The sequence below is a fragment of the Anas platyrhynchos genome, chromosome 3 (assembly GCF_047663525.1).
Source record: "Anas platyrhynchos isolate ZD024472 breed Pekin duck chromosome 3, IASCAAS_PekinDuck_T2T, whole genome shotgun sequence".
In the NCBI taxonomy this organism is placed as follows: Eukaryota; Metazoa; Chordata; class Aves; order Anseriformes; family Anatidae; genus Anas; species Anas platyrhynchos.
In genome coordinates, this window is record NC_092589.1 from 114,224,826 (window position 1) to 114,252,675 (window position 27,850).

Consider the following 27,850-nt stretch of genomic DNA (forward strand, 5'->3'; position numbering starts at 1 on the left):
GCAAGGACCCCCCCTCCTCCTTTCTCTGCCCGGTCCCTTCCACCCCGACACACACACACCACACACACACACACACCCCATTGATCAATATTTGGCTGTCTTGCTGCAACTTGCTGCAGTCTTTTAAAGGAGTAGTAGAGCGAGAGAGGGAGAGAGAAAGGGAAACTGACAGGAAGGGGTAAGGAGCTACACATGTCACATGTGCTTTCTAAGACGGCCAGGAGCATCTGCAGGCTGGATCTGGTGGAGGATGCTGCGGCAGGTGATACACAGAGGGCTCCAGTCGTTTTTCTACAAGCTGGGCTTATTCGTGAGCAGGCATCCGGTGTTTTTCCTCACTGTGCCCGCAGTCCTGACCATCATCTTCGGCTTCAGCCTGCTCAACCGCTTCCAGCCTGACACTGACCTGGAGAGCCTGGTAGCCCCCAGCCACAGCCTGGCCAAGATCGAGAGGAGCTTAGCCAGCAGCCTTTTCTCCCTCGATCAATCCAAAAGCCAGCTGTATTCGGACTTGCACACCCCGGGGAGGTATGGCAGGGTGATTCTCCTCTCCAAACCCGGAGGCAATATTTTGCATCAGGCTGATGTGATCCTGCAGATCCACCGAGCCGTGCTGGAAATGAAGGTGAACTACAAAGGCTATAATTATACTTTTTCCCATCTGTGTGTATTGAGAAATCAGGATAAGAAATGCGTGCTGGATGATATTATTTCAGTACTAGAGGATCTGAGGCAGGCTGCCCTCTCCAATAAGACAACAGCCAGGGTGCAAGTGAGCTATCCCAACACTAAATTAAAGGTATGCTCTTACTGCATGCTTTTGCCAATTAAAGAGGCAGCACTTCATTTCTTGTCCTAAACAGCAGGAGAAATATAATCATATCTATCTCTTTCTCTCTAAATATGTGTGATCTGGGCTTTCCTCGGGAAGCAGCTGAAACTGGTGCCTTGCTATTGTTCTGTACGAGGAGGGAGGGAGGGGGACACGGTACGCTAAGGAACCAGGAGCAGCAGGGAGTGAAGAACAGCCTCGGGACCGGGAGACCTTGCAATGCCTTGAGGGGTTAATGCATCGGGAAAAGGGACAGGAGGTCGCGAACTTGGGGGTGGGGGGCTTAGAGGGGGTTCACTGTCACTTATTACAGCCTCACTGTGAAGCAGGGTAATTTATCTTTAATATGGCCAGAAAAAAAAAAAAAAAGGTGTCCTGCCTTTTTCTGTTTCTTTACCTGCATGCAAAGAAGGGGAAGGGAGGTGGAATTTTTGCTCTCTGTGTGAAAATAATTTGATCTGGTGCTGATGGATGGGCTGGAGTTTTGGGACAGATCCCATCAGCTAGAGGCTTCCAGCAGAGGCGAAATGAGGTAAAAGGTGAAAGAAGTTTCAGTCTTTCAGTCCTAAAATAATAAATAATTCAGCACAGCTATCTCAGGAATATTCCCCTGGCACACAAGCACCTCTTTCCTTCTCAAAGGGAGCAATCAGGCTCACTAACCTGCTATGAGCAAATAAGGTGTAAAGTTTGCAGATGGATGGTGGAAGAAGTTTCTGCAAATTACAGCATATGCTTCCCCAACCATTGCAGGATTTGCTTAACAGAGTTTAACAAAATCCTTAAGATGCTAGATACTCATGCTCAGGACATAGGGAAGAAGACATGGTCCTTTCCGTAGCCTCACAAGGATAGGGGAGATAGTGCTCTTGCAAATACCAGCCACGTCCTGAAGTTATCATTTGTTTCTTACTGTTTGTTTACTAGGAAAAAAAAAAAAGAAAAAGAAAAAACAAAACAAACAAACAAAAAGTTAAGTCCCTGCCCCAAAAACTAAACCAGAAATATAGATTGATTTTATTGGTCTTTTTCCTTCAGTAAAAGGGCTGGTTGGGACACGTGGGATTTGGTCCCACTGCTGGATATGTTACAGTAATTGCTTTGTGCAGAGTTGTAGCTGTTTGAGCATGTGGAAATGGAAAGGTGTCCTTGCTGCTGTCAGAAAGTCCTGAGTGCAAGGAGTGCTAGAAACACTGAGTTACTCTAGATTAAATACCCCGAATAATTTTTGTCATTTAGTTCGTTATGAAGACAGTTCTATTACAGAATAAAAGTGTCTTCTTTCTTTTTTTTTTTTTTTAATTTATTTTTAAAGTTGAGATAAAGCTAATTTGATGGAGACATGGATAATCTGGATTAATATTGCTATCACCCAGCCTCGCACAGAAATAGTCATTCTACTCTTAATCCAGATTAATTTCCTCATGTAGAGAAACCCTAACTGAGCCTGCCACAACTGGGATGGGATCACTTGCGATGTGTTTTTTACCAAGAGTGTGCCTACAGCTTGTCCTTTTTTATAGATAAAAACAAATTTAAAAAAAAAAAAAAAGTGGCATGAATTAGAGATTTCATGGAATAAGAGTGATTGGTAGGTAATTCACACAGGCAAATGTTTTCCCAAAGCATGGCACCTCCAATCCTCCTACTAGTTGTTGTGTAAGGAGTAGATGTCCTTAAGTGTCTAGCTTTAGAGTGGAAGAAAGCTGGGATCTTCCTACCCACCTCTCAGTAAAGGAAGGTAAACCACCAAAACCTGTGGGTACACTTTAGAGAAAAACTTAAAAATACAACCCGTGTCTGCAGAAAGGCAGAGTCCCTGATGCTGCTGGGAAAGAGACACACTTTGACACAGGTTTTTCCTTCTCTGGTACAGGAGGGACTTGTTTGTGGTACTATGGTCAGCCCTGAATCTGGGCTGGCCTTTAACTATCCCGTGTCCTCAGAGATTCACCTTGACTCCAGCTGCTGGGGATAAATTATTGCTTTGCACAGATTAATTATCCAGGTGCTCCCATTCTGTCATCTCAGTGCCCCACCTACGAAGCTACAGAGTTAGGAAGTTGTGGGGAATCATTTCTTGCTCTCCTTCAAGCCATGGCTTGAAAATCCCAGTTTAATCCAGGCTCCTGGATTTATTTACTGCCTCCCCTGTCTCTGCACCTCTGAGAAAAGGCTGTGGAGACCTAGGCCTGTGTCACTTGCTCCAGGGTTTTATGGGTGTGTTTAACCAGGACCACCTTGGATGCTACACCCACTGAGTTAGATCAGTGTCTGTATGTCCAGCAAAGGGAACAACCACTGTAGCTGTAGCTATGAGATTTCTAATTTCTTTTTACTTGAATCACAACATGAAAGTGTGGTTGTGGCCAGATCTAATGAAAATACAAACCAGAGAGTCAAATCTTCCTGACCTTACCTGGTTCATCACACTGACCAATCCACGTCCTTGGGAGCTATCTCAGCTAAACTTCCCTGCAAGCCGTAAGGACCCACCAGGATCTTCTAGGGTTTCCTCACTTTTTGGTTAATACCAGTAAATTTTGCTGTATTGTTCTTTTAAGAACAACCTCAGATTGAATAAAATTCTTCTAAGAACAATCCTGTGGGTTTACAAACCATGAAGATATCCCATCTGTGTGGTTAATCTGCATCTGACAGGGGGCAAGCATCGACCCGGGCTTGTTTAGGAACTGCAGTACAATCTTGAGGTGTTCCAGCCCCTCTCCTGCTCTGTCTGGGACCTGAAAAATCTCTTGTACTCTTTTCCTTCCCTGTACGCCAGATTTCAGCAAACTGTTCTGGTTTTGAAACAGCTGGTTTGGGGCAAAGTGTAATGAAACTGCTTGGCTTTTCCTGAGAAAATCTGTCTTTGTAGGGTAATGATCATTCATTACTTGCTGAAGTATTGGAAGGGCTTAATAGCCTTGAATACATCTATCTTCCCTGCCCCTCCATTAGGAGGGATGTCCTGGTCTTTCTGTTTGATAGAGGAGGAGCAGAAAGATGGCAATTAATATCCACAGTGCAGATTGCAGCACGGTTTCAAAAGCCTAAGGTAGGTTTAAAACCCACTCTGGCAAAGCAGGGGTCAATGTAGACAGGTTTACTCTTCCAAGAGGCCAGGTGAACAAAGCTGTATGGAAATCCCAGCTCCCGTTGCTTTGGGGACTCCGGCCAGCACCGTTACAGCCATTGCTACACGATGCTGCAGTCTGCAGCCCAGCCAGAAAAATGCCTTGCCCAAGGTCATGCAGATAGACCGTGGCAAGCAGGAAACCATAGCTGGATGTATGAAGCCTGGATGGAGACTTCTGAGATATGTTGTGGGGCAAGATCGCTCGTGCTTTCCCCATCCCAGGTGTTCCTGTGCTTGGGGTCTGGCTTGTGCTCTTATCACCTAAACCTGGCAAATCTACACTGAGCACTGACCCTCATAAACCGTTTACTCACAAGTGTATTCGCAGGTATGATGTTTGTCTGGTAATCATCCCAGACAGTGCCAGGGAATGTCCTGGGAGATAGTAGGAGTGAGGGTCCATTTTCAGTATCCATATCTACTCTGTTCTGAGGATAATAGTGTGTATCTGCTTGGGTATGTGTTGCCCCTGCCACATGGCAGTATCGTCTGAGGCACATTTTATTTATTAGTATGGACAGGTTTATCGATTACATGGGGATTGCTTCTTGTGTACTGTCATATATGAGGAAGGAAACTGTGTTTAACCCTGATTTGTCAGCAACCCCAGCAAATTTGCTGTCTTTAGCAGGGGACAATAATTTAAAACCAACACTGCAAAGAATGAAAATTATTTCAAAACACAGTTCTAACCTGGAAAAAAATACGTACATGGAAGCATTTTTTCCAAGTATTTCACTTTTACTGTTTCTTTTCATGTTTATTGTCTGAGAAAAGATAGTAACTTGGAACTTATTTCTCTGAGATCAGAACAAATACAACTGCTGGTTAGAAGGAGCCTTTGAGAGCAGATTGGTTTTCGTAATACTGCCTTCAATTATTTAGGTATCAGTCATTTATGAACACTACACTAAACAGCAGCCAATAAAACAGACATCTCTATTTCCACAATTGTGATAAGCACATCAACAGGGTATTGAATCCTTTATTGCTCAAGTAGAAAAGTTACTTGCATTCACTTAACATCTTGAAACCTGTAATTGCAGATTTGTTACTGGCCAGATTCTCTCTTTTTTTCTCACTCTAGCAGCTGTAGTTCTTAATGAGTCTTGCTCCATTTGCATTTGTGGAGTTTTTGCTGCTCTAAGATTAATCTCTCCTTAGATAGCCCTGGCAGAGTGTCATGGGACAGAGGGGATATAAGACCAGAGCCCATCCACACAAGAGCAGGCATCAGCATATCAGCAGTAGCCACAAACTTATTATTGCTTCTGCAAAGTTGTTTCAGGCATGAGATCACTCTGACAGCAAGGACAAGTGTTCTCCAGATGCTTCCTTGGCAGCAGTGCAGTTCTGTACCCATTCATGGTCCCACCCGCCCCAAGCCAAGCCTGTGGCTCAGGATCCTGTGAAGTGCTTTTTGGCTGGCAAAAGCTGCTAAGTCAAATCAAAACAATAAAATGTGAGCAGGGAGAGGATCAGAGGAGGAAGTCTGGAAGCAGCAGATAGTTTTCATCTCAGCCTCTCGGATCAAGACACGATTGGGCAGGCTGAGCTTGGAGCAGCTGCTCAGTAGCATGAAAGCAAGGCATAATATGTTTGAAAGCAAGTGGCTTCTTCTTGCTCACAGGCTAGGAAACTTATTTCAAAACAAAACAAAAATAAAATGACTCTGTTGGTCTTCCAGATGCATTTCTGTACTCTCCAGCAGAACTAGGCAGGGCTTCAGACCCACCTTGCTGGAGGGGCTGGTGGAGCTGGTGTCTGCAGTGGATTTAGCTGTGCCCTTGACACAAGATGTCCCTGCAGCTCTTGTGGTCAGACAGCCTGCTTCCTCAGTGTGGGCAAGAAATGAAGCATTTCTTGCATGTTTAGGAAATTTTTCCACTCCTTCATGTACTCAATACATTAAGAAAGTTCTCTTCCATAGCTCTGCTGGACTGGGCTCTTGTCTAAAATGAAGGTCAGACCATCAGCCCTGCCTGGGCCAGGGACAAGTAACAGAATTAATCTGTACCAGGACAAGCTGTCCTAAAGTTAAAAAAATAAATAAATAAAAATAAAATAAAAATAAAATAAAAATAAAAGTGCAGGAACAGAGCAGAAATCTCTCAAAGCAATGTTAAATTTTACAGTGCTCTTTTTGCACTGCCATTCTTCAGGGTAACACATCACAGCCATAAATTTCCTCATTGGTCTCTGGGGTAAATTCCACCTTCACCCTAGCAGGGCTGTGGACAGTGGGTTCCTTGTGTTGGGGTCTCATTCCTTCCCCTCTAACAGTTGAGTTTAATGGCCATGACGATGAATGCAAAGAAAATATTCTCCAACTGCTCCGGGATTCAGCAGTGCAAAGCTTGTGTGGATAACTCATACTCAGAGGTCTGACCACTGACCACTGACAAGAGCTTTTAAACTCACTTAGTCCTGCTAACTAGGGATTACTCACAGGAGCTAATTTTATGTTGTCTGAACCTTATTATTACTTTTCAAGCATGCTACATACAATGCAGATGTGTAAAGAGGCAAAGTCTAAGAATCAGGCAGCTGTGAGACATACTGTACTGCAGGCAGGGTATAGTACCACAGAGTCAGAGCTGTCTGGTGTCAGAGAGAGGACATGGTCTCCTCTAACATGGCAGATGCTGGTTTTAATTTTGGCTTTGCCCTTGACCTCACGGATGACCCTGGTCAGCTGCTTTATGCCTTTCCTTCCCAGCTATTCCGCTCTTTAGTTTTGTCAGCACTTGCGGGGAGGGACAGCCTTTTATGCAATGCCAGGCCATTTGGAGACCTTGCCGTGATGTGAATAATAATAAAGGAGCAATTGGAAGGTTGTTTGGGTTGAGAGAAAAGGAAGATGCAATTCCAAGTCCCTGTGGTCAGTAACAACCGGTCGCCACTTTGGATCTGGGCTGAATGTCAACCAGTAGCCAAAGGTGAAAAGTCCAGTAACACTTCGGTGTCTTTCTACAATAGCTGTTCTTCTGTGGAGAGAAAAAAAAATGTATATATATATAATCATATATATATATTTATTTGTTAAATATTCAGAGTTAAACTCATAGCTTCATCCTGTAACGTACTGGACACTAAAAATGCCTCATTTTCTCTAGACATCCTCAAACGGTGTTTTTATGCTGACATAGCATCTTCTAAACTCAGCCATTCCCAATGTCTTTCTTTCCAAAATATGTTCAGAGAGAGGAGAGGAGAGGAGAGGAGAGGAGAGGAGAGGAGAGGAGAGGAGAGGAGAGGAGAGGAGAGGAGAGGAGAGGAGAGGAGAGGAGAGGAGAGGAGAGGAGAGGAGAGGAGAGGAGAGGAGAGGAGAGGAGAGGAGAGGAGAGGAGAGGAGAGGAGAGGAGAGGAGAGGAGAGGAGAGGAGAGGAGAGGAGAGGAGAGGAGAGGAGAGGAGAGGAGGAGACCCTTAAAAGTTGGAGGAACACTCTTAAGGACAAGACATCCAAAGAAGTTCTTATATTTAACATGCTATATGTATACGTGTGTATACATGCTGCATACATGTCATTCTTAGTAAATTAAAAATTATGTGGGTAAGGTTGTGCTGAATATTTTGAAAATACTAATCTAAAACAAAAACTATATTAAACCTCATCAGATATTAGGAGATAAAAGAGCCCTATGCAGAGGTCTGCACAGTTATCATTACAGAAGTAAGGTGAAAAAAACGTTGACAGGTTTTCTGAGAGGAATGAAGTAAGTGTTTAAAACCATGATCATACATTTCTATGAAAGCTTTTAATTTTGCAGACCCCACATCCATTGCACACTTCTGGTGCAACCAGCAAGGCATGCTGTGTGTGGCTGAGACTTGAGCTGATAAGCAGCTTTAAATACCTGTGAAACAAAGTCTACAACTTAGGAAAGCAAGTACTGTGTGTGATGGTAAAGAGAAAGGAAGACAGAAAGTACAAGCGATAAAGTCTTTATACCTCTGTTGCTTACTGTTTTAGTCCTGATCTCTGATTTCATACCTACCAAGGTGCAGGAGGCTCATGTGGAGAATAGATAGTAAAGGAACTGCCTGATAGAGGGGCTGTGAGGCATCCTGCAAAGGGAGAGAGCAATGGAAGTGCTCTGCTGTACTGCAGGGATGCTCACATGCAGCGCACATGTTTTAGTCTCACTTTTACACTGGTCAGGCTACTGGGGAGCAGGAGATTAGGGTGAAATGCTTGGAGGTGGTCTTTGATGACACTAGTAAGTGTGATCTGGTGGCAGCAGGAAGATTTCTAGCTATACGGAATTACTGTGGAACCAGCTCAAGGACAAACGGAATAATTTGTCAGTAGGCAACTCTGGTATGGCACAGAGATTTTGCTGGTGATTTTATTCTCCTTGACCCTGCTCAGGCAAGGCCAGCTCTGCAGGTCCAGCAGTGGCTCTGTGAGACATTGGTCAGCCCTCTCACAGCCATGAGGTCAGCCTTTCTCCTTAGTTTTGCATTTCTGGCCCCAAATGTTCCCTCTTCCAGTGCATTCTGCAGCCAGGGAGATGACATGGGATGGCAGATTGTGGGACTGGCACATCACTACTTGGTTTTTAGTGCAGAAAGGTTTTACTCTGGTAATAGGCTACAATTAAGATGGAAAAAGTCATAGGTGTGTAAAGTTTCTTCAATTCTTATGAAGGCAGATGTTCTGGCATCTCCCAGGATATTTTTTCTTTAAAAATACCTATTGCACCAGGCCCAAAACCAGATTGCTTGTCTGCTCTGAGAGCATCTGAGAAGGCAAAGGACTGTTTTGCCTGCCTGTCCCATGCCTTTGAAGGCAATGCCACCTCCCAGAGGATTAAAGTACAATGAAGCCCACCTACCTAAAGTAAGCAATTTGGGTTTAAAGATTAAACACCTAATAAATCAGTCCACCTCAATTAATTTCCTTGTGCATCTGGTGGGAGACGTAGGAGATGCCACTGAATATCACCACAGGAAAGCCTGAATGATTAATCTATATCCTTCCACAATATACTGGGAATATAGTGATCACCTATAGCACTGGTTCAGAGGGCACCTAAAAATTTTCCCACATGTGTAAGAGAGGGTCTCACTTTTCTTGCACCTTGTGCAGCTGTTCCCAGCACTGTTACACAAGTGCTGTCATTCTGGTGGGGAAGTGTCATTCTTTCCATATATGTGGTGTGGTTTTGCATGTGTGCGAACAGCTACGTAAAGGGTACTATAATTCAGAAGTGACCACAGACTTCTGCTACTTCTGTGCTAAATCACACATTATCTGTGATGCTTATAGGGCAGGCCCATAACATTTCAGCTGAATCCTTTTCTCTGAGTAGTTACAGTACTCCTGAAAATAAAAGCTTCTGTGAAATAATGCCTACTTTGCCCTTAGTTTTTGTCTTGGGGGGAGAAAAGTGAAGGGCAGGGTCCAATAATTTCACTTGGACATGCCCCCAGTTAAATATTTATATTTTTCACATTTCAATAGTTCTTTCAAAGTGTTATTTTAAAATTATTGAAAGATAATTTGTTCTCATATTATTCTACAGATTAAAAATGAAGTGTTTTTCCACATTTTGAACTGGAATAACTCTCAGAACTTTTTCATGTCAAATTTCAAACTCTGGGGAAGTGGAGATTGCTCCTTTTTAAATAGTGCAGAGAAAAGAGGTCTTCAAACTCTGCCTAACAGGTTTGCTGCATGGCAGGGGACACAACCCAGTCGCGAGGGACATGAGTTTGCCCCCATCAGGATGCCCTGGCTCTTGTGAACACCATATTTCATTGGAGACCAAGGCACTGTATTAATGGGACAAGTGATCCTCACCCCCAGATCTCCAAAAGGGTTTAGTTCATAAAGCATTATGTAGTTCGTTAAGAAGAAAGATGCTGTTAACAGTACTTCATTATGCAATGCAATCTGTTTGACATGGCCTGAGACTTAAATACAAATCGCCTTTTTCCTAGACATTTTCCAGGATAGATTCTTAGAATAGATCTTGATTCATGAACTAAATGCATTAACAATTTCAAAGATGAGCAGATGCAACATGAAAATATTCTTTTTCTCCTTAAAATCCACACTCACTTTGCTCACTTTCTTGACTCTTGTTCTACTCAGAGAAGTGCAAGACTACCCCCAGAAGAGACCTCACCACAAACTGTTCTGGATCCAAATGGCAAACACACTTCTTTTCTTCAGGAGCAGTTGGAAAGTCTGGTATTATATGCTCTACCAATGATGTTTCTTCATTAACAAACATTAATTGTCCTCTCCATAACTTATTTTCTATCTGCAAGTAAAACCTGCTAGTCACCCTGTTGATGTACACACAATTATCATTGTAAATTGCATAGGAAGTTGAGGCACAGGCAAAGAAACATGAGCATTGCTGAATATTTTCAGATGTCTCTCCAAAGAATTCTTTCCCCAGGCTTCAAGATTAGCAAAAGTATTATTAGGCTTTAGGTATATACTCAAAAATAAATTCACAAGCTTGACAAGCTTAACAGCTCCCAGCCCTTCTGAAGTTTTGCTTGATTTTTATTTTTATTTTATTTTTATTATTTTTATTTTTATTTTTATTTTTATTTTTATATTTTTTTATTTTTATTTTTATTTTTAGAATAAATTAATTTTAAAGAATATATATATATATATATTTACCTCCTAACAGAATCAAGCTTTTATTAATGCAACTTTTGCCATTTTCTTGGTTCTAGTGTAAGATTTCAGAGGTGGGAGGAAAAGGAGTGCATCCTTGAAGGGAAAATGTGTTATATAAATGCCAAATGCTGTAATAGCACATGTTCAATGATCTTTTCATCAGAATATTCATCTCAAAAAGATAGTTAAAACAGGTAATTTGTCACTACTTAACAGATGTGTACAAAGATCCCTTTGGAATGATTCCGATACTTTTTTGTTGGAAAACACAACTAATCTTTGAAGTAGCAAAAATGACAGGGAAAAAATAAAAGCAGAAAACGGATTTTTTTTTCCCCCACTTTCTTTAAAGCAGCTAAGTAAAAAGTAACCAAGACAGAGAATAGCCCAAGATGAAACTCAAAGAATCAAGCACATCCTTAAAGCACCGGACCAGTTTGAACTGGGTCTTTCTTATAGCCTCTTCAAGCAGAAAACAGGGCAGGAAGGACAGCTGTTATATAAAGGAATGCTTTTTCACAGTGGGATGGTGATTTTGGTGCAGGACCACATCTTCAAGAATTCATATTCTGCTGCAACTCAGATCTTCCTCATCACATTGATTTTTCCATCAGAGTGCTATGGTGCAGCTGGAGAAATTCAGTCAAAGAGGTGTTGGAGTTTTATGGGCAATCTCATGCTTCTGTGTAACATTAAGAGGTCAAAGATGTAAAAGGTTTATAAGGTCAGTCTAACCCATTTTCTGGCTAGTAAGGGAAATCCTAATAGAAAAACTAAATCAGTTATGTGGGTTGGAAACTGGCTGAAAGACTGTAAATAAAGAATCATGATAAATGATAATGTAACAAGTTTATGGAAGGTATCTTTCACGGTATCTTGAGAATTTGCATTAGGTCTGGTCTCGTCTAACATCTCTATTAATTATCAGAAAGTGGAATTGAACTGTGCAGAAATGGAATTCACGGATAGTATTAAACAAGGAGGAGTTGTCAGCACCAGCTGAGTCAGAGAATTTACACAGACACAACAGTTAGGAACCTGAGCAGAAAATAAAACAAGTTTCTGCAGAGTTTTGGTTGCATTCTGGTCCCCACAGGCCAATCTGGGTTTGCCCCTCAAAACAGATTCCTATTAGCTGAGTATTGCAAATGTTGTATTGAAGATACAGTGCTTAAATGGTATGACCAAGGTCAAAGACAAAGTTGATGTGAAAGTCAGGATTTTATAGCCCCCATGGAAAGAGCATTTGGTTTTAATTCTGACTCTGACACTGCTTGGCAAGTATGGATATTTCACTGCTTAGTGCTGTCCTTCATCCTTCATCTTATTAGAGACCAAGTTCTGCAGGACAAATATCACTCCATACACTGAATTTGAACAGTGCTTCAGATGTTGTAACTGATGTGTTAAATCATAGAATCATAGAATCATAGAATATCCTGAGTTGGAAGGGACCCTTAAGGATCATCAAGTCCAACTCTTGACACCGCACAGGTCTACCCAAAAGTTCAGACCATGTGACTAAGTGCACAGTCCAATCTCTTCTTAAATTCAGACAGGCTCGGTGCAGTGACCACTTCCCTGGGGAGCCTGTTCCAGTGTGCAACCACTCTCTCTGTGAAGAACCCCCTCCTTATGTCAAGCCTAAACTTCCCCTGCCTCAGCTTAACCCCGTTCCCGCGGGTCCTGTCGCTGGTGTTAATGGAGAAAAGGTCTCCTGCCTCTCGACACCTCCTTACGAGGAAGTTGTAGACTGCGATGAGGTCTCCCCTCAGCCTCCTCTTCTCCAGGCTGAACAGGCCCAGTGCCCTCAGCCGTTCCTCGTACGTCTTCCCCTCCAGGCCTTTCACCATCTTCGTAGCCCTCCTCTGGACACTCTCCAACAGTTTCATGTCCTTTTTATACTGTGGTGCCCAGAACTGCACACAGTACTCGAGGTGAGGCCGCACCAGCGCAGAGTAGAGCGGGACAATCACCTCCCTCGACCTACTAGCGATGCCGTGCTTGATGCACCCCAGGACACGGTTGGCCCTCCTGGCTGCCAGGGCACACTGCCGGCTCATATTCAACTTGCTGTCTACCACGACCCCCAGATCCCTCTCTTCTAGGCTGCTCTCCAGCGTCTCATCGCCCAGTCTGTACGTGCAGCCAGGGTTTCCCCGTCCCAGGTGCAGGACCCGGCACTTGCTCTTATTGAACTTCATGCGGTTGGCGATCGCCCAGCTCTCCAACCTATCCAGATCCCTCTGCAAGGCCTTTCCACCCTCATTCGAGTCCACAACTCCTCCAAGTTTGGTGTCATCGGCAAACTTGCTCAAAATACCTTCTATTCCTACATCCAGATCGTTTATAAAAATATTGAAAAGTACCGGCCCTAAAATGGAGCCTTGAGGGACCCCACTGGTGACCGCCCGCCAGCCTGACGCAGCGCCATTCACCATAACCCCCTGCCCGTTAGCCAATTGCTCACCCATCATATGATGTTTTTATTTAGCTGTATGGTGGACATTTTGTCCAGTAGGATCCTATGGGAAACCGTGTCAAAAGCCTTGCTGAAGTCCAAAAAAATCACATCAGCTGGTTTCCCTTGGTCCACCATACGGGTGATCTTATCATAAAAGGAAATCAGGTTAGTTAGGCAGGACCTACCCTTCACAAACCCATGCTGGCTGGGACCAATGACTGCATTGTCCCCCAGGTGCGCCTCAATACGTTTGAGAACCATCTTCTCCATGATTTTACCAGGCACTGACGTGAGACTGACAGGCCTGTAATAATCATGGAAGCCTTGATAGATTTTCCTTTTGTCTTTGTCCTTTTTTTAACTTTCTAGAATAAAATCAGTTTTCTTCTGATTTTTTTGTGCTGACTGTGGATTTTTAATGTACTGGGCTTGTAGTGGTTTTGCCATTTTGTGCTAAATACCCCAGTACTTTAAATTGAAAAACCCTCATAAACATGATGTCACAAATTGGCTCCATGTTGTCCCTGTTGAATTTTGTCATTCACTAATGAGGTTCTGGTTGTGCCAGAGAAAAATTCTTGAAGCAGACAGTGTAAAAGCCCTATTGAGCAGGACACTTAAAAATATTCAGCTGGATCCGTTCTGCTGTATTTTGGTCCCAGCTGAGTGCATTTGCAGACCAAAAGCTGCACAAGTCTTCAGGAATACATTGGTGATGTTTGTGTAATGGATTTTGGAGTCGGGCCACTTCTCTTTCTCTTCACAAATGCCCACAACAGCAGGACACTTGCTACAGTGAGTGGTACTTGGTCAGGTCTGGAGAGTCAGATCCTGCCCTACCACCCATAGCGGGAGTCACTGTAGGAAAACTTATCCTAAATGCCCAAGATGGGATACATTTCTTCTATTTGAGCCCTTTTATGTTCACAGTCTAATCTAAACAGGGCCCAGTGAGTAGCCAGAGAAGGGAATGGCAAACCTTCAGAAGCAATTCATTTCTCTTTTTCTAAACATCTACATCAGGAGGAAATGAACTTGCTCTTTGGAGACATCACAGATGAGAAAAAATGCTTTGATTATGCATTTACCTTTCAGTTGTTTAAAATTAGGCAGCTGAATTCCACTACACATTCATTTGGAAAAAGAAAAGAAAAATCACATCAAATTTCCATAAGCATGGGAATATACTAAATCTGGAGACCATTACAGCAAAGACTTATGTCAGGTAAAGTGTTTCTGAATGACCAAAGGAATAATCTATATTTGCATTGACTTGAGAGGAAATTTCCCAGCATCTTTTCATGGGGAAATTTGAGGTTCCTTCCCAAGCTCATTGCAGCTTAGTTTCACACCAAATCTCTGTCAAGGTTTTGGAAGACTTTTATGGAAATTATTATAGGACAGTTGCAAAGGATCTAAAATATATTAATCTGAATAAGGATTTAGCTTTCACTGGAGGATCCAGAATTAAATGCCATCCTCCTCTAAAGTAGATTTCCAGGTACTAGCAGTTTATTGCATAAGTGAGACAGAGATTTTGTAGTGTGTTCAGAAGACAAATATTGAGATTCTATCCTCTGGCAATACTTTGCCATGTGTTTACTCTTTGGCTTATTTTATCAGATTTTTCCCTAAATATTTATTTCTTTAAAATCCAAAGGTGTCTAGATTACCACAAAACCCCATCATCTGCAGCGTTTTTCTTTTAAATTAAAGGCCAGTCACTACCTTTTCTCCTACACTCAAAATATTTCCAAATAGATTATTCTAATATGAATTACAAAATCACTTTGCACTCCAGGAGATATTGAAAATACTTTTTTTTTTTTTTTAATTTTATTTTTAACATATATTAAATTAAAGTAACTTTAAAATGTCTATGTGAGGAAAAACTTTTGATGTCTCGCAAGGAAATATCCTAGATATAAAGGCTATAAAGGTATTATTACTATTATTATATACAACAAATATACATTATTATAAGTGTATATTTATATACTGTAGCTGAATATTCTTCCTACTTGGTATCTTAAAGTCACTCTTAACAATGGAACTACATTAACATATAAATCTAGGAACATGTATAACTCAACTTTAAGCATTTAATACAGGTATTTAAATCGGGATTTCAGAAATTATTGGTTTTAAGAGGATTAATACTCCCAAGAATGAGACCCTAAGATCAAAGAAATATCTAAGACCAAAATCAGCCTCTGGAGGAGCCCCATTTTTCTCATTCACCTCAGCAGGCAGCCAGGTGGTCCAGGCATTTCTAAACAGGCAGGCTCTGTTAGGCAGCGTGAGTCAGGGTTTCAGAGAATAAATTTTGACTTTTCATGTTTTGAGTCTTGTTCTGGTTGAAGAGACACATCCAAATCAGAAACTCTGCTTGAAGTTAATAGCAGCTGTGTACTCACACGAAAGGACAAATACTCAGCCGTGAAATACAGCCACCTTGAGGATGAAATTATTCAGGTGTTGCAGAGCTGACACCGCCACTGAACTACAAGCCTTGAGCTCAAGAATTAGAGAAACCCTGAGCCAGCTGGCAGCAAGGAGGGAATTATTTTTTATGACTTTTTTCTTTACCTTCTCATTGTGTTTTGCATAAACCTGGATTAGTTTTCCAGTTCAGTTTACCTCATTCCACAAAAATTGCTGCTCCTGAGCTTGACGGGGATGAGGTGCAGGCTCAAGAAGGAGAGGGAAGGGATGCTTCTTTTGGCAGCATCACCAGGTTATTCCATGAAATACAGCAACTAGAGACACTCCAGCAACTTTGGAGCATGGGCAGCTTCTCTAGTTGTGTGTTTGTACAGGACCTTGCACAGCAGGGTCTCGGGCCATGCTAGAACCTCATGATGACCAGAGACTACAGTCTGAAATGATCTCAGCATTCTCTGTACCTCTTGTGGTTCCTCTCTGGTCTCAGCAGCGCTAATGCTACATCAAAATGAATTGCTCCCAGCATGTGGAGCTTGATAACGGCAATTGTTACCAACTCCTGCAATCTCTAGATGAAGGTTTCGGGCTGATGCAAAATGTTCAGGTTGTTGCATACTGTTGTTTAACACTTGTTTATCATTGCAAATGTGCTCTGTGCTGTTTGAGACAGCATAAGTACCGTCTCCCACAGGGTATGGTTGAAAAAATAAATAAATGTGGGGCCTGTAATGTCAGCAGTCTTCCCGTGGTAGACCTTTGCAGTGATGGGAGGCAATGAGAAGCCCAAAGTGGAGATGATAAGATGAACTTTTATAAACTTTTTGCTTATTTATTTATTTATTTGTTAGATTGGAATAAGAATTAAAGAATACATGTTAAATGATCACCAAATACCACCTTAAAGTTTATGGGCAACTATGAACAAAAATCAATAAGGTTATGCTTTACAGGGTGATCTCAAGACATATTTTGCAAATAGAAAACTACCTGCTTATATTCATGTGTGGGAGTGAAAAATCTCCTTGAATGTTTTGAATCCAAGTCAGCTATCTCTTATGCAGATCCAGCATCACACAAAAAGTTATATTTTAGTGTATGAATACCGGTGTACTTAAATGCTTCATTTCCACTATCCCCTTCTAGACTCAGGACCAACTTTAGGAAATGAAAAAACTCAAAAACATCTGAAACTTGACATTTTTTTGGCTCTCTCCATCTACCAAATGGCCAAGCTCATTAAAAAACAGTGTGCGCTGGAGAGGAGGAGGGGGGTGCTTTAGAGTAGAGAAATGGCTTCACAATGCCAAGTTTGAGATTTATTTATTTTTTAAGAGAGAGGGGAAAAAAAAATTAATAATTCTCTCATAAGAAATAAGAAATTTTCAGCAAGAAGCATAAAGTGTTCTTAAGTGTAGCTGCTTTCTACAGTACCTTGTTATACCTCATGGAGTGCTGCATGAATGGAGTTCTTCTGAGCAAGACCTGGGGTGAGAACAAGCAGCACCCTGCATTCAAAGCCTGGGCTTAACTAAGCCTGCAAACTGCTTAGCTGGAAGTTAACCTCAAAACCACCCTAGCCCCAAAATCTTGCCACATCACGCTTGGCTCTGTGATTTCCAGCGTTTCTTTATTCCTTGCCTTTGATAAAACATTATCGCAGCCTTTCAGTACTTTGGCTGCTGGTCCCCAGAGAAACTGGGAAGAGCAGAGACAAGAGAAAATTAAAGAGATGTTTGCCAACATAAAACATAATTAAAAAAAAAAAAAAAAGAAGAGCACTCTTTTCTGTGTCATTATTGAAACTTCAGATTGTAAGAGATTAACTGACTCCTGTGGATCTGCTATACTCCTCATTTCTTATTCTCTGCTGTTTATTATTTAACATTTCTATCATATGAAGTAATAAAACAAAGGCAAGTCCAATTCCTTTTGCTTCTTGTCAGGTTCTCTTCCTACTTCTTGTGTGTGTTGGACAAAACAATGTAGAGAAAACAATTAAAAGAGGTACACAGTGGGATGCACACAAAGCCAGAGGATTTATGAACCTGTCAGCAAAAACCTGTGACCCATTTTAGGGACAATTTTTGTCCCCTCAGGAACTCTTCAGCTTGGCTATGTGAGTGCATGGTAAAGTTTTACTGTTTTGTTCCTTTTTGCTTTTGTTGATATAAAAAGACAGAAAGAAGGCAGAAACGGAGGTTTTATTTATTTTTGGTGTTTTCTACTGTCATTTATTTTTATTTTTTTTACTTTAGAAATTAAGTTCTTGTTTTACCTATAACTGCATAGGCATCAGGGAAGCTTTAAGATTAATCCAATAGAAAAAAAATAATCTGGTGGAATATTATCCTATTTACACCCATGTGAAGAAAGCCATGGCATTCTTGAAATAATAAAATGCTCTTGGATGTCACTGGGGCAACACAGCTTTAATTCATTAACCTTGCTTATACTTTTCTGCCAATTTCATTCAAATCCCTGCATCTGGGAGAAAGATTTCTTTGTTAAAAATTGGACAGGTGTGTTCTTTCTCCCTCTTTCCAGCAGCTCATTTCAGTCTTTCTTTTGTTAAAGAGCAGGAAGGCCCACAAGACCTATGGAACCCCCCAAAGCATTTTCTAGCTGTATTATGGAACCAACTATCTTGGTGGTGTGTCATGCCTTAGACATGAAAACTGGACTACATGGACCATTGGTCTGCACCAAAAAAAAAAAAATATATATATATATATATATATTTATGATAACTATAATTTTCTTGCCTTCATTTGAACATTTTTAGCATCGAGTTTGAGCTGTATATGAAATAGGAGTTAATATGAACTGTTCTTTAATATAAAATATCCATGCTCTAGATTTCGAGAGCTTGCCAAATATGAAAGTTGGCAAATGTGTTCTTCCTTGACATGCCTGCATATGTAAGCGTGATGGGTTAATGGTCTATAACTAAACACTTCTGTTTTGCACATCTCCCTTGAGCCAGTGCTCCCTCCTTAGAAATTCATTCCTACTTTTCTCCTTGGCACAAAGAAAATCCTTGGGGATGAACAATAGCTGTGCACAAGACAAGGGAGAAAAGCTCAACTCTTCAAATTGGACCAGAATAGCTGAATTCATGGCTTAGCACCTGCCAGAGGCATAGAAGTGGTCCCAGATTGCACAGCCGGAGGGCCACAACTGTACCATCCAATGCAGTACTCCTAAAGCCATGTGGCGTCTCATTTTGTAAGTCAGTCAAAAAGCAGGATTTGAAAATATGAAAAATATGAACTCTGTCCAGCTTGTTGATGTGAGGAAACATGGGGATCCTGGGGCAGAAAAACAGTCTGGGGGCAAATCGCTGCACCTTAATATGAAGTTCCTGGTTTGTTGCCCTCCATCCCACTGCTATCAATCTGGGCTGAAAATAGGGCAGGTGGGGGAATATGTCCCTGCTCAAAAATTTCCAGTAATCAGGCCATGGCTCCTGTGCACAGTAAAGGTAAAACACTCATCTGCAGTCACAGTCCCGGCTGCTTTCCAGACCAGAGACAGTGCTGGAGTTATTCATGCCACCTCATCCCTCTCCCACACTGCACACCCTTTGCATATCGACTTGTTCCAGAACAGTGGTGAGACCCCCAGAAATGGAGATGGGGCTTGAAACACCCCTCACAGGTCCACACGTAAGTCTAGAGTGGCATGGTACAGCTGCACAGAGCTTGCAAACTCCCATTGCTTGGGAGCAGGCATGGTGTGAAGCACAACCTGGGGGAACAGCATGGAGCTGGGACAGGGGAGGGTCAGGCTGGGTGTTAGGGAAAGGTTCTGCACCCAGAGGGTGGTCAGGCACTGGGACAGGCTCTCCAGGGTAACTGCCAAGAAAGATTTGGACAACGTTTTCAGACACAGGATCTGATTTTGGGTGGTGCTGTGCAGAGCCAGGAGTTGGACTCTGTGACCCTTGTGATTCCCTTCCAACAAAGGATATTTTATGATTCTATAATTTTGGGGGTGGAAATACTTGAAACTTTTTCTTCTGTGGTGTTGAGCTTAGGGTAGCTGAAGCTGTCTGGAAGCACTCTGCTCTCTGCTTAGCAGCCCGGGGAGGTGGGAAAGATCGAGGAGATGCAGGGAGGTGACAGCCCACAGTGCTGCTCTCAGGCAGGGCTGCACTGAACAGCTGCTAGTGGCACAGCATGGTTAGGCTGCTCAGCTGCTCACAGGATACAACTGCTGCCTTCATTACCTCTCACATTGTATTTTTTCCATCCCAGCTCCCTTTTATCAGGCTCTTTAAGAAACCCTGCTCCATAGCCCCACTTTTATTTTGCATTTGCTACAAAATCTACTTCTTTAGTACCTTTGCCCACTTTCTTTCTATGTACCCTACAATGCACACTCCCCATTCTGTCAGACTGCCCATAGCCATCCCTCTAACATGAATCCATTCATGGGTGGGCTGGGCCAACTACTGGTCTGCGTTGATTATTTTTGCTGTCATCCTTCATCTTGGGGTATTTAGGAGCTGGGGTACTGGGATGCAGCCTGACTCTGTGCTAACACGGAAGCTCCACTCACAGGAAAAAGCTGTGAAAAGCAGAGTGCTGAGCTCAAGGTGACTGTTTTCAAGGCTTTCCATGTTCTGGACAGGACAGAGCACAAGCTCAGAGGACAATAGAGCAGTGGGGAGGGAGCTGTGGCTCTGTGCCTGCTGGAAACAAGAAGACGGCAGTATTTTAAGACTGACTTGCTAGATTTACACACCCAGGCTTAGGCACAATTTGAGAGGTCCTGCCGACACGACTTCCCTGGGGAAGGCAAACCAGTGTCACTGACAGCCAGTTGTGCTGAGCCAGCCACTGCAGGGCTCTTCCTCTCCTGTCGAGTAAACCATGTCACCAGTCTCCAGCTTGGGCACCCAAAGCCAGCTGTGCCCTTTATCCATCTTATATCCACCCCACAGGGCTGGGGTGCACCCACCTCCCGCTGCCTGCACCATCAGTACAAAGCTATTTCACTGCTGTGCCTGAAATCCTGCTGCTGGTGGAGAGAGTATTAAAGGGCAGATAGATCAGCTGTGCCCCAGAATTACTTCTCAGTGTTTGCAGTCCTTTCTGTGCTGCCTGTAACCCCTATCCTCCAGCAATTCCCTTCCACACACCGGGGGGGGGGTGTAGTCTCAGCCAACATGGGTACTACCCAGCAGCTTCAAGGATGCCACTGTGTGCAGGTTAGGCCAAGCAGTGGCAAAGCTGCTCCAGGATTGAGCTGAGCAATAAATCCATCCCTCTTTTCCCAGAGGAACTGGTCTGGGCTCTGAGATGGACAAAGCAAGAGTTTGACCTTGATAGTGAACGAGTCAGTTTAGCAAGGAAGAGCTTGAAGATAGGACAAAGAATACATGGACTTGAAAAGCACATGAAGGTGAGAAACAGCCTAGGAGGGAAGGTTTGGTGCAGAGTGAGTTGGTCACTGAGATTACTTATCTTATACGTACATGGATGTACATGTATGTACATGGGAAGCAGAAAGAGAAGGGACACCCTTTTCAGGTTTTCCTCCAGCCTCCCCCTTTCAAAAGGTTTCACTTGACAGAGCTGACTAGTTTAAAAACCCAGTGGTGATACCAGAGGAACAAAGTGGGGAAGACAACTCAGAAATGCTGTATGTCTAGCACCTGGAATATTGAATCTCTTCTGCAGAGAAGAGATCTCTGATAGAATCACACTTTGCTATTCCACCCTTATGAATTCCTCCACAATTTGATTTACTTGGAAGAAGTGGATCTGGGCTAGGAATGATTTGCATTCTCTGTTATTAATCCTAGGATATATAAATCTCTTGAAATATTTTTCTCCTGTTTTTGTCTCTTTTCAAATTATCTGAATGAAAACTAGAAAACCCAAAACAGTAAGAGAAAGGATCACAAACCCACACTCATCAGAAAGAAATGCAGACATTTCTGGTTGTCTTTTGGGAGTTCTGGGTACCCTTGTCCTGCACTTAAAAATCACTCTAGATGTCCTTAATATCCCTAGTAGGGTGTTCAAGCTCTGTATGTTTATTAACCTGTGGGACATGCCAGTGAAGGGGTTAACAAAAGCCAGGGATGTCAACACTGGCAGCTAGCCAGTTCTTCTAGCTTTGTTCTTCCATCCTTCGCTGGGTGTGGGTTAATCTCTCCTGACTTCTTAACCTGATAAAATTTAGGATCAAGTCCAAGTACTCTTGTGGCTGTGCTGTAAACGGAGAGAAACCTGCATTGGGCAAGTCTGTTCTCAGCTCATACCTTATGATGGGGCAGATCATCCTCTGGATGTGCCTGCCTCTTCCCGATGCTTATAAAATTTGTTTAGTTGAGTAGCTGGTGAACTGAACATCACCATTGCCAAATAGCTGGAAATAACTTAATTGTTCTTTATTGCAGCAGAGACCTAGGGTACTATTTCCTAGACAGCTTCTTATGACCATTTTCATACATTTCATTTTTTGTTGAGCAAACATGGCTATTGCTGCATTCCTGTTCCCAGTCAGCTGAGGTGCAAATTTACCTTGAATGTGTTGCCCTTGGGGATCACTTGTTCTGAACTGTTTACCCATAGCTGAGCAGTTCAGAAGAGTTGTAGATTTTCCTGAAGCATACAGGGACAAGCGCAGCAAGCAGACTGGTGTGTGTGCAAGAGCACCAACACAGCAATGAGGGCAGGTAAACTGCTCTACTGACATAGATCGGCGTTACACGTGACTGTTTCAAAGGGATGCTTCAGGAATGATTGGTAATTGGTCGCTTTGCAATTGGGATCAACTGGTGTAAAATCTTCATGGATATATTAGGGGCAGAGACAGAGAAATATATCTGGTGAGGGAGAACTCCCTCCAAAGGTTTACATTAAGTCTAGAAGGAGGCAAGAGCAACCCAATATGTTAAACCTTAACTAATGTTAAGGTAATAAGGAAGTACGCTTTTTTGTTGTTGTTGTTTGTTTTGTTTTGTTTCTACCCTGAAAACCTTTTGTGAACTAAAGCAACAAAATTCATCCTAATTTATGTGGATTTTAGTGTAATACTATCTATGACCTGCATTTGGTAGAATAGGGATGTCCTTATCAAGGCAAGAAACAGCTGCATTGATCTCATTAAGATGTTTATCACAGAATATATTTCAACAGACATCCCTGGTTACCCTCTGCTGAACATTTTTTAGCTTTTAAGATAAAACAGAGTTTAACTAGGAGTTCATGCATTGTATGTGCATTGCTATAGAAACATGGAACCGTTTTTGTTGAAAAAGGCCTTTAAGATCATCAAGTCCAACCATCAACCCAACACAACCGAGTCCACCTATAAACCATGTCCCTTAATACCATGTCCACTATAATGTAGATTGATAATTTTATATCACTCCAGTTGATAAGAGCTATCAGTTAAATAAAAATAAAAATAAAAATAAAGAGAAATTGGATGACAAAGACCCTGCAAAGACGCTTAGAATGGGAGTGGTATAGCAAGCAGTAGGGTGCAAAAACAGCAAGTTGGGGATAAAGGTCCCAGTGTAATTTAATAGTAGGGGAGCATTTCAGGTATCTCTTTGGGCTAAATGCACAGAGGATCTATGACTACATTAGCACCAGTAAAAGATGTTTAGCTCAGTAGTAGCAGCTGGTTTCAGCCTGTGATGTTCTGTTGGATGGCTTTGGGGTATCTAGGAAAAGAGAGAAGTGAGCAAAAAACAATACAACAGTCTCCACTGAAGCAAAGATTTTTTACTTGGCCTCTGTTAAAAATCAAATATCACATTACCCAACAAGTCATTTATATTTCATACTATTTTTAAACATGATCAGTTCTGAAAAGAATTGTCTGCCATCAGAATGGACAATGGGCCTTTTTGTGCCCTAGTAGAACAGAGACCATGAAGCTTTGATTAGGCTAGACAGTAAGAAAGAAAAAAAGAAAGAAGAAAGGAAAAAGAAAGAAAGAGAAAGAGAGAGAAAGAAAGAGAAAGAAAACACAAAGTTACAGTCTGGGAATCTGAAATTCAGGAAAAAGAAAGTTATCATCTTGTGTGCCTTGGAGAAACATGGGTGTTAAAGGCTGTACAACGAATAAGTATTGTTAATACTCTATTTTGGGTGTCTGCTTTCCTTTGTACAAGATCAGAGAGGAGCAACATCTGCAGGTAAATCACAGAAGGAACCTGTAGTCTGAAACAAAAAACTATTATTATGAAATTTTAAAACCAGCATCATATCAACATATACCATGAAGAAAGTGCCAAATAATGAAAAAAGGGATATGTATATTTTTTTTAATTTGTTTTTCCATTGAGGAACTAGGCCAAATTAGAGATCCTGTTCAATAGCCCTTTGGTCTTCAGGCCTCATCTATAGAAGTCACTTTGACCTCATTTTTTTTCCCAAGCCTTAGGCTCAGTCCACAAGCTTAGCAATTCATGTCTCCTTCAAAGTGGTCCCGGAGGACAACTAAGAACTTGGGCTGCTGAATAACTCTCCTGAAGTGCTTACAAGTCACGGAGGGCTAGTTAGGTCCCTGGATTGGAAGCCACTAGGAAATGCTAAAGGTTAAGGTGGCTATCCTTGGTCTCTGTTTTTCTACACTTCAGTCTACATCCATAAAATGGGATGAATGGCAATAATTTTTCACACCTTTCTTTCTGGCTGAGGTTGTAACCATTGATGTGTTAGCCCTGCCTAGGACCTTTCTCTCTCTTGGAGCATTTGAGCTGTATTATAACAGTTCCCCATTTTCCCAAATGCCATAGTGGCAGATTTATATTTACATGCTATAAAAACATCAAAGGCAAAACACCTGCATAGCTAGAAAGTCTTTGGTAGGAAGGGGACGAACAAAACGACCTCAAAGAAATTCACCATCTGTGATTTCCTTGATTCCCTCTGAAAGCTCTCTCTCTATTTTGCTGACATACGAGCTGGGTGCTCTATTGTACATCAGTGTAACAAATAGCCGTTATCTTCCGTTTCATGGGAGATACGGCAGAACATGATTTATTTGTGCCTGCTCTGCTGCCTCTTTTGAAATGTTGCCATCGTTCAGTGCACTTTTCACAGAGGGGAAGGCAGATGGTCATCGCAAAGTTTCCCGTAACCTTGTGGTGCATGCTGCATAGTGAATCAATGAAATCTGAATTACAGTCCATTGTCTGAAATGGGAGCTGTGCTGCTAAGTATCCTGCAGTGACTGAAAATGTTTGAATGTCAATACTGCATATATGCTGAGGAAATATGACATTTCTTCGCAAAATTTCAAAGCGGTGCCAAAGGGGATTTTTAACTGCAGAGTTGCATCTGATGTGAGCAGGGACTGCATTGCTCAAGATTTAATTATCAGCTTGGAAACATTCCTTTTGTGAGTGTATGAGTGTTAGATATGACCCTTCTTAAAAAAAAAAAAATAAAAATAGAAATAGTAGAAATACTGAATCAAAATGGGTTTCTAGCATGAAATGCCAGGGAGAAAGATTTTTGGAGTCCAAACAGCACCCGCTGCCCCTCTGTGCTAGCTCCTTCTGCTTATATGACATTTGTAATGAGTCTTCAGGTGATTTCAGAAGCTGGCATTAGACTGCAAATCACCTTTTGTGTCAGCTAGTGCCAGGATACTTCGCCAGAAGCCATTATTTCAATGGGAAATAACAACTGGGAATAGGGAAAAAATGAACTTCTGAAAAGCACTTTGTCACATTCCCTGGGCAAATGCTAGAAACAGTATGAGCTCTTGCCATGAAAGCAAGCGTAGTGAGAAATTTCTCAGTGGGAGGATTGCCTCCTTTGCATACCAAGAGACAAGACAAGGTGAGTATATAAAATATTTTCAGCACTATCTCTCAATTTCTGATATTTATTAGTTGTATGAGCAGATGTCCCAGAAGACATCTATGTTTCATAAAGCCTGGTATCTTGCTTCATTCATATTTCCTTAGGATGGGAATCATGAGGAACATCAGGAGTAACCTCCTGCACAGGTCTGGCAAATTCAGGTAGCAACCTTAGTGCAGCACAGGTATTTCTAGAAATAGTTAATGTTTGGCATAATAGATGATAAAAACACCTTCCCAAATGCTTCTGGCTTTTTTTTCAGATGATGGCTCCATGTGTGTGTAGGGCAGAGCATCTCCCAGATTTAAGCTGTCAGTCAGCTTGTTCCTATAGCACATCTAGGCAAAGAGTATTATCTCATGTGACCTCACTGCTGCAAGATGTTTTATATATTAAATGGCTTGAGAATTTTATGTTTTCATTAAATACAAAAGGAAAGAAATCTGAGAACTTTTAATCCCATTTACAGAAAAAAAAAAAAAAAGTGAAATGTTGTTATTTGGTGTTCTGCAGACATTTAATCCCTCATTTTAGAGTTATTTTTTTCAAAGAGATTACTTGTGCTAGGGCATTTTTATCCAATCTACTGAGTCTTCTTCCTTATTTTGCAACAGGGGTTTGATCTTCTAAATCCACACAAGCTCACCCTGATGTGAAAGGGGCAGATCACAGTTATTCTAGAGAACTAGCATAACCTGTGGCTTAAAAGTTTTATTAATTGTTCCTAAAAAAATATAAATAAATAAAAATATTTTTAAAAAAAAAACAAAAACAAAAAGACAAAAAAAAAAAAAGAAAGCAAACAACCAACAACAACCATCTAATTGTGAGCAGATAACTCTACTAAAAATAAGAAAGAAAAAAAGGGAGGGGATGGGGGGGAAAGGGGAGACAGGGGAAGAGTGTACCTGGTGTCTCCTTCACTTGTTTTTGTGGACTCTCTATGTTCTAGCATATACTGAAATAAGAGATACCAGGTAAGGTTTATGTTCGTGAAATATACATATATAATCGTAGCTGAATCAAGGGCTAAGGTATATTCTTATTTCTGTTCCATCAAATCCATGAAATCTCAAATAAGCAATTGAAAGAGTCTGATTTTATTTATATTGTTCTAGAACACGAGTAGCTATTAAACTTTGCAGATCTATCTACATTAAGCTACTCTTTGTACTTAGGACCCAGAACCCCATTTTTCTATACATTTCCAACTCTTTAAAACCATTTTCTGAGTGTTAGAAAATTGCAAATCTTCCAGCTTCCAACTTTTCATACTTCAGTAATTGGAATTTTGTTGTTGTCTGTCAAGTTAAAATGTGGAAAAGGGCTCTTCTCCCCTGGCATGAGGAGCTTGCATGCAACATTTCTGTCCCTGAACATTTGGGACTGCAGTATCTGGGCAGTCCCTGAGCTGCGACACAGAATTGCAAATAAGTCTATAATGAATAAGGAACAGAGAGAAGTGTGGCATGGACCAGGGATGTGACCCAAAGCCCACTGAAGTGAACGTCACGACTCCTATTGACTGCAGTGGCCTTTGAGTCAAGCTCTCAGCCTGTCTGTGAAAGAAGCGCAGATTCAATCAGTATCGCTGTGACACATCTTACACAGGATAACCACATGCTCATCTTTTTACTTTCCCTCCCAGGATGGAAGGAGCAGTTTTATTGGCCACCAGCTCGGAGGGGTCATGGAAGTGCCCAACAGCAAGGACCAGAGAGTCAAATCAGCCAGAGCCATCCAAATCACTTACTACCTCCAAACGTATGGCTCTGTCACCCAGGACCTCATTGGGGAGAAGTGGGAGAGTGAATTCTGTAAACTGATGCACAAGATGCAGCTGGATCACCAAGATCTGCAGCTCTACTCACTAGCGTCCTTCAGCCTCTGGAAGGACTTCCACCAGACCAGTCTCTTGGCCAGGGGCAAGATTTTGGTGAGCCTGATGCTGATCCTCCTGACTGCTACCCTCTCGAGCTCCATGAAGGACTGCCTGCGTAGCAAACCTTTCCTGGGACTCTTGGGAGTACTCACTATCTGTATTTCCAGTGTCACTGCGGCAGGGATATTTTTCATTACTGATGGAAAATATAATTCTACTCTGTTGGGAATCCCTTTCTTCGCTATGGGTAATTATTTATCTTCATAATAATAGGATTAACAGAGCTTAATGACAGGATTGTAAATTACATCCTGGGTTATAAAGTGCAGATTTTACCTTGAGTGAAAGTCTAAGTTGTTTTCATCTTGTTAAATTGATCTGTGCCTTGCCAAAAAAAAAAGGAAAAGGAAAACAAAACAAAGCAGTAGCAACAATAAAGAGTGAATGACGTTGCTGGAATCTTGGCCAATATGAGAGGGGGGCAGTTTTATTGATTTCTGTTACAAAACAAAGGAGAAATTGTTATTGAAAACTAGTCAGCTCAGCACAGAAAATGGATATGTGTTGACCTGACTTGGATGGGAGGCCAGCCAAAAGAGTGA

General features: G+C 41.8%; 1 protein-coding gene across 1 annotated transcript; it reads left to right on the forward strand.

Annotated features, from left to right (window-relative positions):
- LOC101803547 (patched domain-containing protein 4) lies at positions 1–27,688 on the forward strand. The gene is made up of 2 exons (XM_072036523.1): positions 1–625; positions 27,015–27,688. Exons 1-2 carry the CDS (start codon positions 200–202, stop codon positions 27,513–27,515), a joined length of 927 nt encoding a protein of 308 aa, XP_071892624.1. The 5' UTR covers positions 1–199; the 3' UTR covers positions 27,516–27,688.
- The last annotated feature ends 162 nt before the right edge of the window (positions 27,689–27,850 follow it).